Consider the following 13,903-nt stretch of genomic DNA (forward strand, 5'->3'; position numbering starts at 1 on the left):
ATTACGTAGTTCAGGAAGATCGGGATTAGACTCACCCATTTTTCTTTTTCTTCTTTTTATAAAGACTTTTAAATATATATTTTTTTGAGTTTTTTTTCCTTTTTATGGAATTTTTGGAATTTTGTTTTTGAAAGAAGGAAGAAAATATTTGGATTTTAATTTGAATTTCTTTTTCCGAATAAAAGTCTTCGAAAAAGAAGAAAAATATTTTTGGATTTAGTTTTTTTTTTGGATTTTCTAAGGAAAGAATTCTAAAGAGGGAATTAAGGAAAAGCAAAATATTTATGGATTTTTTTCTTTTTGAAAATTGGTGTCGGAACTGATGAGGTTTGCCTACATATCTCACATCCAGTGAGAATCAGACTCGCATAGTTCGGTCAGTTTTGACACAACCGGAAAAATATGCTTTTGAAAATATTGACTCATTTTGAAATGACTCTTTTTTTTTCCAAATATTTTGGCAGAGTTTCAGGACTTTTCCAAATATCGGAATTTTTCAGAACCGGGCAAATTTCTCTCTCCTCCCTCAGTCTTGGTTTTTCTCTCGATTTTCTTTCCCTATCCTATCAAAATGCAAGCCGAAACAAATAAATGCATAAATAGCACGTAGGATGCATCAGGATGGTCTTTTGTTTCAGGTACACCTGTCCTAGACGGACCCAACCCTTGTGTTGAGTCCCTAAAGTCAATTGCACATGATGCAAACAAACGTTCCTACTAGGGATCCGGTATGGAAAGCTATGTTATTCTAGGTTTAAAAACCTTAGGGTATGTTCTAGACATGGCTTACCTAAGAAGATAGCACGAGCCGAGGTGGGGGCAATGTACCAGGAGCACGAAAGTTTGCCCAGCCTAGTTGTTGATCCAGCCTCGTTCTATTTGGTATGACCTTTAACAGAAAAGTGGGCCACACGTACATGTGCACCATAGTTTCAGAAGACTCAAAAGGGAGGCGTAAGAACACAGTTTATACAGTTCAAATAATATCAAAGCGGTAGAAGAGCGACAATTAGCACATCAGACCCACAAATACAGTAGTATCAACAATAAAGAAAGCTAAGTATAGATTACATTACAAGCTCAAATTCTGAACCCTGAACCAGAGATTCTGGGTTCGTTCCCCAGCAGAGTCGCCAGAGCTGTCACACCTCCTTTTTCCCGAGGGATAGGGAGTTTTTTTCAATTTAAGTGACATTATTGAAATGAAATTATTTTATTTTTATTTTTTTAAGAGTCTCCACTCGGAATTATTGAATTACGGTGTTCCGCGTCACCATTTATTTTAAATCCCAAATCAAGAAAATTTGACTCTGAATTATGGTCCACGAACACAGAAGACCGAGTAAGGAATTCTGTTAACCCGAGAAAAGGTGTTAGGCATTCCCGGATTCAGTGGTTCTAGCACAATCGCTTTAATAATTATACCTGGCTTAACTAATTCTGGATATTTTATGTTCTAGGAAAAATTATGCACTTTTGCCTTAAACCGCTTTTAATTGCTTGATTATTCGTAATTATGGAATTATCTTGAAACGAGTTACGCGTACGTGTACTCATTTTGTTTGGCGCATTAAAAATCATATCACGCATGCGTGTACACAATTGATAACACTTTTATTATTATTAAGATTATTCAGTCAACATCGCGCGAATGCGTACCTTGAATTATTTTGGAAATCATAATTGTGTCGCGCGAACGTGTACATAACTACGATGATTTGATTAATTTAGAGCGCACTTGAAATATACTACCGTGTTCATGAATTATTTTTCCTAAACTAATTTAAAAATTATTGTAAAGTCAAGAGTTATGTGAAGTATTTGTGTAGAACTAGAAGTATGGAATTTAATTACTAGAATTATTTACAAAATGAATTACTTTACTAAGTTATAAAAAGTATTTGCAATTATTTATTATGGAAGAAATATGAGCTAGCTTATGAATTTTATTACCATGGGCTATAGTACTTAAACCATCCGATCCAAAAATTCCTAAAGGCCCCATCTTTCTATTTTTAATGTCAGAAAATTTCATGGCTCATTCTTCCTTAACATCAAAATTATTTCATGGCACATCAACGTTAGTATGGCCCAATTTTCTTTATACATTATTGCCCTTTGCACCTTGATTTACTCTAACGTGAATTTTTACTTCTCTAAAATTATATTAAACAAATAATGACAGTGAAGGTTTCATGCCTTACTAATTCATGGAACTAAATATTCTATAAAACTAATCCACCAAAAATAGCTAAAAAATTTAATAAAAACTAACCAAGAACAGAAAAATTATTATTGTTTATGGATTAAAAGGAAACAAACATATTCTTGCTAAAGCTTTAAACCAACAAAAGATGACAAACTAATTTATGCTAACTATGAACAAGAAAAGAAACGTGCTCAAATAATCAGTAAGTATGAACTATAAAATTTTACTCAAATACCCATCATAATAATGAAAATCCAAACTTATATATTAATCAAAGATAAAGTACGAAATGGACCTCGATACAGCTTCTCACGAAATCAAATGAAATGAAGAAAGGAAATCTGACCGGAGTCTGGCTCGCCGAAGACCTCAACGAAGACGGAGAGACAAAGTCGGAACCTTGTTACGTTTATTATGATACTTCAAGGGTGTTTTTAGGCTTGAATTTGTGGCATTTTTGAGTTTTAAACGGGGTGATAAATTGCTGAATTTTTCGAAAGAAAGAGAAAGAAAGAATGACACGAGTAGAAATTCCCTTGGCGTAGAAGAAGAAAAATAATTCTCTCAATTCCCTCCTCTCTTTTTTTATCTCTTCCTTCTCCTCACATTTTCTCTAATATTTATAGAAAAAATTTCGGATATTTTTAAGATTTTGTTTAAATTATTTATTTTTAAAAAAATTCCCACTTCCCATTTTTCTTAAAAAAAAAATAAATTCCCCATTTTGCTTTAGTTTTATTTTTTAATTTCTCACTTATTTTTACTTTTATTATATTTAAATTTCCACTTTTATTACTTTTTTATTTTTTTATTTTTTACTTATTTTACTTTTCTTTTTTAATTTTCACTTTCTTTTACTTTTTTTTTTAAAAAAATTTCACCTACCTTTACTTTTATTTTTTAATTCCAACTTTATTTTACTTTTCATTTTTTAAATTTCCACATTCTTTTACTTTTATATTTTTTAATTTTCCACTTTCTTTTTCTTTTCTTTTTTAAAACAATTTTTACTTACTTTTACTTTTACTTTTTAATTCCATAATTCTACTTTTCCTATTTTTTATTCCCATCCGAAAATTTTAAAAAAAATATTTAATTTTTTTTCGATTTTTTAATTTATTTTATTTTAAAATAAAGATAAAAAAATATTAATAGTAATAATTGACCTTTTAAATTATTTTTAATTTTTACCCTATATATAAAAAAAGTGTAACAAAGTTAAAAAATATATATTAAATTTCTAAAAATATTTACATCGTAGAAAGTGATAAAAATTTAAATATAATAAAAAATGAGGTGCTCATAATAGGTATCAAACATAAACAATTAGTAATTGTTTAAGCATAGTGTAAGAAATATTTACAATTACGGAGTAATTACATGTTAATTCTTTCGAAAGCAACTAGTAACGAATCTGTTAGGGTCACTTGTAATATAAATGTTCAAGCATCTCCCAAAAACAATTATACTACCAACAGATAACATCATAGAGGAGAAATTATAGGCTGACCTAGTCGGGTTTGCATAGAGCAGTGCTGAGAGTTCAATCGAAAATATAGCTCATATTAAAATGGTCTTCTTTTTTTGCCACTGGATATAGTATTCGTATTAGGTACGGATTAATTTGAATTCAGTGTCACATAACACATATTAAAAAAATATTTTTCAAAATAAAAACAGGCACAAGAAAAAAAAGGAGAATTGGTGAAAAATAAAGAAGAAGAAAAGGAGAATAGAATAGATTTGAAACGTCGTCGTGCACCCTGATGCTTCTTCTTTTGTAATCATATAAGTCATAACTCACCAAACTCCGACACATCTTTTACCCCCCACTGTACAGACAACCCCAACACACACAAAAACACAAAACACACACATATTCTCTATCTAAAAGCAACTGATCAATCTGCCATTGCTTACCACACTATGACCAGGTACTTTTCTTAACTACATATTTCTAATTCTTTGGATTTATTTTCCTTTTTTCCCTTTGAATGGTAGTAGCATCTTGACTTTTCACCTACTATTTCCAAATGAGGTTTTCTTTTTCTCAACTGGATTGTACTGTTTTTCTTCTTTTCTTTTCCCGTCTAAGATAAAAATTGGATCTTTGTTGCTTTGTTTTCCCAAGTTTCCCTTTTTTTCCCTTGGTATGTTATCAAAGATCATCACTTAATTGACCTTTGCGATAGGAAATAGTAGGTATCTGGTGGAATAGTATGGTTTCAATCAGTGGCGTAAGCAAAATTTTTACCAAGAGGATTCAAAAATTTATAAAGTAAACACGCTAAAAAGTAAAGGGAATTCAACATCTACTATATAACAACAACAACAATAACAACAAACCCAATGTAATCCACATAGTGGGGTCTAGGGAAGAGCAGTGTGTACGCGATCTTGCGCCCATCTCGTGGAGATAGAGAGTCTGTTTCCAACAGACCCTCGGCTCAGTGAAACATAAGCACAACAATAATGAAAAGAAGATATCAACATCTAATATATCTACATGAAAAAAATTTGACCTTAAATACATAGTGTAATTTTCAGGCAAAGGGGTTTCGGGTACACCCCTTACGCCCACGTAGCTCCGCCCCCGGCTCCGATACCAATCATCATAAAAAAAGAAAGAAAAAGATCATCACTTAATTGATCATGGCTTAGTTGGTTTTTAATAAACTTGATTTTGATGGTTATGATCAACACTGTTACACTGCCTTTTGTTCGTCTGTAGATAATATCAGATACTTTTTTGGTCAAAGAAGAAAGGCTGTGGAGATAATATATTGTACTAGCTCTTGAAAATCAAAAGGTATAATCTTTTTTGCTTTGCACTTTGCTATTTGCTGTTAATTTGGTTATATTGGAACTGTATTCTGCTTGGTAAATAACATATTACTGTGATGATCTCAGAAGAGTGTCACAGCTATTGAGAAAACTGTGCTTATTTTGATCATCAATGGCCGAAATTATTGGCCCTAGACTGTACAGTTGCTGCAATTGTAAGAATGAAGTTGCACTACACGATGACATCATTTCTAAGGCTTTTCAGGTTAGAATTTTGGGATTTTTTCCCTTTGCTTTGAATTATATGAATACAAATATTTTATTAAGCATATGATGATTGTATATTGTTGGCCTGAGATGAATTTAAGTGGAAAAACATATTCAGTGAGTATTCATTTAGCCGACCCCATTTTGTTTGCGATTGAAGCGTAGTTGTTGTTGTTGTTCTGCGATGTTGTGTAGTACTAGTTTTGTAGTTAGCCATTGCCACTAGTGTTTACAGTGTCAAAGATAATAGTATGAAATTGGATAATTGGATTGTCACACTTATTTCTACTCATCTCTAATAGCAAAGCAATGATCTTTCTATGTATACAAACAAGTGGCTCCTCTGCTATTGAATTGAGCATTTATGTGTTTGTAGTTCAGATACATACCTGAAATGCTATGTTGCTCGGACTCTTCAAAAAATGTTGCTGGGTGCGTGTCGGATCCAACACGGGTGCAATAGCATTTTGGAGAGTCTGCACAACATAGCTGAAAAGGAAACAAGTTAGAAAGATGTCGCATCTTGGTCTTTTTTATTTTTATCTATTTCAATATGACCTATAGGTCACGGATTCGAGCAATGGAAGCAGACACTAATGCTTGCATTAGGGTAGACCGACTGTCACACCCCTTGGGGTGCGACCCTTCTCCGGACCCTGCGTGAATGCTGAATGCTTTGTGCACCGGTCTGCCCTTTTTATTTTAGTGCAAAATCTATCCTTTTTGATGTTATCATGAATAAATTGTTGTCTAATTTGACATTAGGGAAGACATGGGCGAGCATTTTTGTTTTCTCATGCAATGAACATAGTCGTGGGGCCAAAAGAGGATAGGCAGCTAATGACGGGCCTCCATACAGTTGCTGATGTCCATTGCTGCGACTGTCGTGAGGTTGTTGGCTGGAAATATGAACGAGCTTATGAAGAGACTCAGAAGTACAAGGAAGGGAAATTTGTACTTGAGAAGTCGAAGATTGTCAAGGATAACTGGTAGTCCACCGTGAAGTCTGTGGATGTTCATACATGTTAATCTTGTTAAGTCAATTCTCAGCAATTCAAAATGTCAATTCATTGTTCATTGCTGTGTAAATTTCTTTTGTTTGTTGTCCGATTGGATTGGATATTGGATATGTTGAACACACTGTGTGAATATTCCATCTCCAAAATCATGAATATGTAAATATTACAAAATTATAATATTTGCTCTACTTGGTTTACTATAGAGTGCCATACTATTCTATATGGTGGTAAAAACATCCAACAAGTTGCCAAAAAAATAAGTGTAAAATAATGGCTTCGCCCGGACTCGAACCGGAGACCTTCAGTGTGTTAGACTGACGTGATAACCAACTACACCACGAAACCACTGTGAAAGTCAATTTGCTCGCAATATTATAAGATCTTGTGCAATCTTACGTTAATAACATTGTGGCCTCGTGTTCTAAAAAATCTAATTGTAGCAGCAAAAATGATGTTTTTGTCATTTGACTAGCATTTCCAATTAACTATTCATGTACCAAGAAACTGAATTCAAAGCCTTGTAACTGAGAGAGAATACAACAATTCATAGCTCAAAAGCAAACACTTTTGCTTATGATAACTCGTTCAAGAGCATGTACGCAAAACCAATTAATTGCATCCTCCTAAGAGCCTAAAAATGCTGCACATTTTACTGGGACTTGAACTTGTCGCACTGATCTTTGTCATTCTTTCAATCAGAGAAGCAAAAGAGAAAGATAACAAAGTGAAAATGATATTTTTCCACATCATTAAAGAGCTCATGTAATAAATTTAGGAGAGACTAGGTCAAGAAGTTACTCCAGAAGTCAACTGGAAGATCCATATTATATTAATAAATAATGGAGCATATTTTCGTGGTGTAGTTGGTTATCACGTCAGTCTAACACACTGAAGGTCTCCGGTTCGAGTCCGGGCGAAGCCACTTTCTTTCTAATTTTTGTGGCAAACTTTGGTTTTTGCACATAACTCATGGTTTGGATTTTTTAGGTGTTTACAATATAATAACTACTCATCCTATTGTCCTTTTTCTATTTTTTTTAAGTGTGTAGGACCTTTGCATATATTATATGACTGATTGTCATTGGTTTATTGCTTGTTTGATTCTATAATGTCTAAACACAAAAGAACTTGTTACTTAGTCTTAGCAACTGCTGGACTAAATAGTTTGAGCAAGAAACTGGAGAACATTTGTGTAAGGACCGATGTTATGAAGGGATAATTGGACGAGATGACTTTATTCCATGTTAATAAAGGCTTGAAGAAATTCACAAGCAGAATATATTGTTCTCTCCCCTTTCTTGCCGCAAAAGTGCTAGGTTGCTTTAATACTGAATGCTAAAACTGGCTTCTTTACAATTTGTATTTGATTTTGCCTAATGAAAGTATCATCCAATTCACTTATTTCCTACTGTTATCAGGGAAAGCAGTAGCATCGTATATAGGCAACAATTGTCAAATGAATGTTTGCTAACTATGGCTGAGTACAAATATTTGAGAAGGAAATTTTCTAGAACAAGACTTCTAATTGAAACCATCAGTCTGCATGCTGTTCTCATGAGCTCAACTCAATAAAAAGGCTGGCCTGAGGATGTAATCCAGCATCTTTAAGGGACAAAGAAAGCTTCTCTGCGCCATACACAGTGCGGGGGAAGTTGGATACAAGGCTGTAATTGTCAACCTCAAGGCATCCCAGAGAATCAACATAGTCATACAACGATTGTATTGTTGTTGCACAATGAAACCGCCTGTCCTTGCGCTCTCCAGTAGGAAACCGTACCAAAACCTGAATGATCCAAGAAAACAAGAATTACGAAACACCAATATCAAAACCTTTCTGGTCACCGAGAATCACATATAAAATTTAAAGCATTAGAGCTTGAGATTCTGCAGTTTTTATATTGCCCTCTGTTTCCCCTAAATCATCTGCATTTAACATGTGCACAACCTTAAAAAACCAGTTAACCAGTACAAGATAATTTTCAGGATTCCATATGCTTTCTGATAAGTCCCTTTACCGGACAGCGTCCATTAGCACTAAATCTTCTCTGTTCAAAATCTTAACGAAATCATTCAAGACTGAACTGAACGAGACTCTACAAACAATGGTTTACCACCATGTATATGTTCTTCGGAGCTAGAACAATCAAATGAATGAAATGAAATTATGGTAAGTCATGAAAGGAGAATTACGAAATAAGACTTGAGCAGTTAAAGTTTCTATCTTACAGGAAAAACCATGCCTGTCAGAAAATTAGTAAAACAGACTTATAATATGAGAATAAAGAGCAAGATGAATACTTGAGTAACATCAGGACCCTTCTCAGGTTCAGTTCCCAATGCCAATAGTTTCTCCTGGCGCATTTTAGCTAATGCAGCTTCTCTTTCAGCAGCTTCACGGGCAGCTCTTTCCTGGGCCTCTTCTTCCTCCTTTCTTTTCCTTTCAGCTTCAGCAGCTTCCCTTTCCAGCCGCTCTTGCTCTTCTTTCCTCTCACGCTCTCTAGCCTAGCAAAGGGCAAACAGTTCAGCTATGCAAAAATAACTTGAAGAGGGGAAAGGCATATGCGCAACCTAAAAGCACTTACCTGATCAGCTTCTAGCGCAGTGCGATAAGCAGCATCTTGCTCCTCCCTCAAACGCATATTGTTTCTTCTTTCTTCTGCCTCAACCCTGGCCGTGACAAGCACAGGGGCACTTTCCTCGATCACTCTTTGCAGTACTGTAAGCAATTCTTCAGGAGATTTTGGCCCTTCCACCTACAGAGCGTTGATCACCAAAATAAGTATACAAGTCATTGGACTAAGAAGAAGATCTATGAAGCAGGTTTATTTTTCTACACAAAAAAGGTCATCGAGACAAGTGTGCTTCCTTCAGAAAATAGTAGTAGCAATTATGGTATGACTGCTCTATGTTGCTCTTCTTTTTTTTTTTTCCCTTTTTTGAGGCACTCTTATGTCGCAAATATAGCATCAATTGGTTTTTAACACTTTGGGCTATAAGCCTAATAATGTTTTCTGCAAAGTTAAGTTTGTTGGTAAAAAAGGCAAAAGCACCAACAGAACGATGGAGGACGATATTGTTTTCCAAGTTGACCATCCCACTTCAAACAATAAGTCCATACTTAACCAGTCTGATAAAATATGTAGCATCAAAAATTAGTTGCATTCTCCTATTATCCCCTAAATGTCATTCCTTTCTGCAGCCATGTGTCTTGTAACGTTACCTTTTGGACCCTTTACATCTACGGCGTATACTCTAGCATTTCAGCTATACTCTTCTATTACTTTGACAGGAGGTTGTTTAGGTTCATACAACTTACTTTGATACAAGCACCAATTAATTTCAAGTCACTACACATTCTTAACCAAAAGAAGAATGTAAGATTGTTCATTCAAAAATGAAGAAAGGCAGTGTTGTGATTAGAGCCCATTTTAGTAAAAAGAAGATAAATTACTCTCTTGATACATACATTCCGCAGAAGTCACACTAACATAGAGACACTCAACTGCTTGGGTAGGGAAAGGGTGAGGAGTACGACAGGGATCAACCATGTTTTCCTCTATTTCATCAAATATTACAATTTCAACAAAAAATGAGGGAAAATGACAATAACCATGTCTTTTTTCCTTATAACCAACAACCATAGGCCTTCGTCATGTTTAAATCACTAAAATAATTCCACTTAAGCATTCAACAATCAGATGTACCCGAAGAACTCCCCAAGGAGTACACATAATTCATAAGTCACTTCTAGATACAATTTTAATGATATGACAAAAGTTCAAAACAATAGCATATAGACTTTGTTGGAATTAGATAAGCAGCTGCACTAATATTCCATAATCCTAATTTAACATCTTGAACCTACCAATAGTTCAAGTACAAAAAGTTCTCTGGTTTTCCTTTTTGTCTGTTTGATTAAAAGTTATTTTTAAAGGAGTGAGAAGACAGATTATATGCCTTGTTTGTGGACAAAATAAAATTATAAGCCAATTATGTTAAGCCACATGTGTCATAGATTGCTATGCTGCTTTAGTTATTAAGAAGACATGTTAGCAAATTAAAATACTAATGGAGAATTCCCCATTTAAGCTGATGGGGGTAAACCATTTGTGCAATGTTGTAATTAGAGCAATCTTTGCCTCAATCAAATTATGTCACAAGAAATAAAGTTCTCAAATCCAATCAAACATGTCAGTCACCGCTACGTCAAATTTTGTCACGCATTACCTCACGCAGCAATAAACATTGGTCATCCATAAAGTCCAAAAACTATGTAAAGGGGCAAACAAGCTAGAGAGAGCTTGTTGAGGCTACAAGCTCTAGTATTTCTTTCTCCACCAAGTTCAGGGAACAAGCTTGTGCTTATTGCTTTTAAGTTAGTGATATATCATCCTAATTCCTATCTTTTCATTCACAAATCATATTTTCCCACTATAGTCAAACTCTTCACCCTTTATTTAATATCGTATTCAGTTCAACCAAATATCTCTAGGACAACAACTGATAATATACAAGCAATTCATGCATCAAATGGTGTGCTTACTGGCCAATGGAGCTGGAACTAGAAGCATGGGAGACAAGGGATCAATTCCTAACAAAGGAAAAAAATTAAGGTGGTTTCTTTCTATTTGTCTTAGCCTTGAGCACATTTACCCATTACCTATACTGATGAAAAGATGCATGTACCAAAGGAATAGTTGAGGTGCTAGTAAGCTGACACGAACAATTATGACCAAAATATACATACACACAAAAACCAATCTAGACATTATCTCCATAAATGAACGTTCAATCCATCGTATACTATACCAGCAATTTGCAGTAAACAAAATAGTAATATAACTGCTGTGTAAATTTCCAAGACTAGATGACTATAAATTGTAATACCTGCTGAAGCAAAGCGATCCTCTGGTTCGTCGCAGCCATTACAACAGCACAAAACGGAAACCTCGAAGCCTTCAAACTATTACTCATCTTAAAACCTTCACTAGCTCTAATACTTCCACCCCAAGCAACAAAATTCTCATTAATAAACGCCACCAAATCCTCATTACAAAGTGTCTTTTCACAAAACACAGGCGTATCCTGATGATCCGGTGAATGCAAATAAACAAACAGTAGCTTGTACTCATTCCTAGACCTTTGCAATGCGTCCATAAAACCCTCAGCTACAAAATTCGGCTTTAAACTACCAAAATCCCTCTCGAAACTAGTAACAAAATCCATAGCCTCTGATACTGCTGCAGATACGGACACTAAACGGGCCGACGACTCACCATTTCGGCCCGAGTTCAGCCCGATCATGCTTAATCCATACGAAAGAACTCCACTAGCCGCCCACACACCAAATCCAACAGCTCCTGAAATTAACCCTAGACTACCGGAAATAATTGAAAACGGCAGAGTAATAATCTTCCAAGCGAGTCCTGGCGGCGGTCCATGGGGCCCACCGACAACAAGTCCGGTTTCCACTTCTTCGGGAATCGTGCTAGTAGTAGCTTCAGAAGCAGAACGGTAATTTTCGGTGGAACTGGAGGTGAAATTTGAGATCGCTAGTTCGAGATCCCAATTATGTGCGGAGAGAATTTCAGTGCATAAATCGGAGTCTTCGAGTCCAGTTGTTGCCTGAAATTTAGCTATTTTATCAGCTACATCATCCATTACTGATTTCTCCTTTCAAATTCTCACTATATTTGTATAATTGTCAGAAGAAGTTTACGTAGGGGTTTTGACTACTACCTGTTCGATGAAATGACAAATGAGAGTATAAGATAGTGAGAAAGATGGATATGTGATTGATTCTATTTTACTATGAATTATGGCCAAAATTGCCTCTGGCTGTCTTGGGAATAACAAATCTGCCATTCCCATGTTTTTCAGACGGAGCAGGGATATCAATTTACAACTACCAAAAATAATGTGATGTCATTTGCGCACTCCGACGACGACTAGAGGGCCCCGGTAACAATACGGTGTCGTTGTATTTTTGAGCAATTAGCTATTATGGCAAAGGTAACAAATGCGCTATTGAAACGGGGGACACTAACCTTTAGTGGCGATCAAAGGAGTCAACACAAAAGGTCGTCACTGATAATCTAATTTCTAGTAGTGTGAAATGAGATATTAATTTTTTCTCTATATACTTTATTATTCTACTTTTTTCCTCTTTAATTTCGAGCATTATTGTCTTGAAATTTTTGTGTTGGTCATATAAGAAAGAAGGACCTGGTAAAAAGATATAAGTGGTAGACATGGATGTTATGAGATTGTTTACTCGAAAAATCGGATATAATTAGATTTATAAGTAATTTTAAGGATATATGATATAACTTGACACAAATCGCACATAGAAATGAAAATGTGCAGATTATTGACTATAGAAGCTGAAGATAAATTATTAAACAAGAAGAAAGAGTGTGCTCAAGTAAATAAGATCAAGAGATTCCCGTTTCAATGGGAGAAGTAATCTTTGTTACAATGTGTGAATCTGCCATGTGCTTACAATAATCCCCCTCTTTATAATAGAGGGGTCCTATTTTGTATATAATAATAAAAAATATATAGTGGAGAGCCCATGATGAATTATTTTTTTCCTAATCCCTGTCAAGATTTTCTCCCTTAGTGCGGTTACAACGGCCTTTGTCTGTGAGCTCGATACTGACTCAAACTCGATATTGGATCGGGCCATCGGCCTCGACTCGAGCTCGATCCTGACTCGGAGTCTTGACATTCGGGGTGGGTGTCGGTCAGTCTGTGCGTCTCCGGTAACCTTCGCATTGCCTCGTGGTTTGTTTTGGTTATGTGCCCTATAATGACACCGAGCCGGTCCTTGATCAGTCTTGGAGCTCGAATTATGACGCCCTCACTTTGGACCTCGACCTAAGCTTACGCAGATACCTTTCGATCGAAGTATTATTATCTCGACCAGTCCATACGACTGACTAATAGGTTTTGACCTTATACAGAGATGATGGAATATTTTTAGGATGTGGGTTTGTTTATTGGAGGAAAAAGAACTTTGCTAATATTTAGAGCAGTGATTTTAGTTTCTAGTGAATAAATTACGATGAGGAGAAGTGAGAGGAATGAAAACAATGAAAAAGGAAACTGGAAGGAAGAGAAAAATTGGAAAAAAATGAAGAACCAAAAGTAATACTATTAGAACAAGGATCAAGAACTATTTGAAATTAACATACGATCGATAATATCAGAAATTAGTTATTCACAGCCTATATTTTGATTTTTTAACCGACTGAATATTAGAAAAAGATTATTCTAAAAATATAATGAGATTTTTTTAGGCATAATATATAAACTCGCCCTAAAACTTAGCCTTAGCTGGCAAGTATACCCTCCAACTTTGGGTGCGCACAAGTAGTTAGACACCTAAACTTATATAAAATTGAACACGTAAACACAAATGCTGTTATGGTACTAACGTAACACATAAATTTTGTAAGTGTCTAGATGATTATTTCGTAAGTTTGAGCGTTCAACTTATAAAGTGAAGACAAGTTGAGGTGCATACTTGTGCACACCCAAAATTAGAGGACGTACTTGCCAGCTGAGGCCAAGTTTGAGGGCTTGTTTATGTATTATACCAATTTTTTGTAATCGCGCTAAG

At 35.2% G+C, this 13,903-nt stretch overlaps 2 protein-coding genes and 2 non-coding genes across 5 annotated transcripts; 2 read left to right on the plus strand and 2 right to left on the minus strand.

Moving 5' to 3' along the window:
* The first annotated feature begins 3,987 nt into the window (after positions 1-3,987).
* On the plus strand, positions 3,988-6,476 carry LOC107823377 (protein yippee-like At4g27745). Of its 2 annotated transcripts, none has more exons than XM_075231912.1 (4): positions 3,988-4,143; positions 4,941-5,018; positions 5,123-5,258; positions 6,026-6,476. In XM_075231912.1, the coding sequence occupies exons 3-4, from the start codon at positions 5,166-5,168 to the stop codon at positions 6,251-6,253; spliced, it is 321 nt and encodes a 106-aa protein (XP_075088013.1). In that variant the 5' UTR covers positions 3,988-4,143; positions 4,941-5,018; positions 5,123-5,165; the 3' UTR covers positions 6,254-6,476. The 2 variants fall into 2 exon arrangements, with proteins under 2 accessions (XP_075088013.1, XP_016505498.1); XM_016650012.2 differs by having other exon boundaries at positions 3,989-4,143; positions 5,120-5,258.
* A 74-nt stretch (positions 6,477-6,550) lies between these two features.
* TRNAV-AAC (transfer RNA valine (anticodon AAC)) lies at positions 6,551-6,624 on the minus strand. Its single transcript has one exon. It is a non-coding gene; the product is annotated as a tRNA-Val (tRNA).
* A 498-nt stretch (positions 6,625-7,122) lies between these two features.
* On the plus strand, positions 7,123-7,201 carry TRNAV-AAC (transfer RNA valine (anticodon AAC)). Its single transcript has one exon. It is a non-coding gene; the product is annotated as a tRNA-Val (tRNA).
* Positions 7,202-7,558: 357 nt separating this feature from the next.
* Positions 7,559-12,149, minus strand: LOC107823379 (plant UBX domain-containing protein 10). The gene is made up of 4 exons (XM_016650013.2): positions 11,167-12,149; positions 8,862-9,032; positions 8,578-8,781; positions 7,559-8,062 (listed from the first exon to the last, which is right to left on the minus strand). Exons 1-4 carry the CDS (start codon positions 11,938-11,940, stop codon positions 7,832-7,834), a joined length of 1,380 nt encoding a protein of 459 aa, XP_016505499.1. The 5' UTR covers positions 11,941-12,149; the 3' UTR covers positions 7,559-7,831.
* Positions 12,150-13,903: the final 1,754 nt, after the last annotated feature.

This window comes from Nicotiana tabacum, chromosome 15 (assembly GCF_000715075.1).
Source record: "Nicotiana tabacum cultivar K326 chromosome 15, ASM71507v2, whole genome shotgun sequence".
NCBI lineage: Eukaryota > Viridiplantae > Streptophyta > Magnoliopsida > Solanales > Solanaceae > Nicotiana > Nicotiana tabacum.

Coding starts and splice junctions, on each gene's coding strand:
- LOC107823377 (XM_075231912.1), top strand. CDS start 5,166: ATGGCCGAAATTATTGGCCCTAGACTGTACAGTTGCTGCAATTGTAAG. Junction 5,259..6,025: donor TCATTTCTAAGGCTTTTCAG/GTTAGAATTTTG, acceptor ATTTGACATTAG/GGAAGACATGGGCGAGCATT.
- LOC107823379 (XM_016650013.2), bottom strand. CDS start 11,940: ATGGATGATGTAGCTGATAAAATAGCTAAATTTCAGGCAACAACTGGA. Junction 9,033..11,166: donor GGATCGCTTTGCTTCAGCAG/GTATTACAATTT, acceptor AACGCTCTGTAG/GTGGAAGGGCCAAAATCTCC. Junction 8,063..8,577: donor AGGGTCCTGATGTTACTCAA/GTATTCATCTTG, acceptor TGGATCATTCAG/GTTTTGGTACGGTTTCCTAC.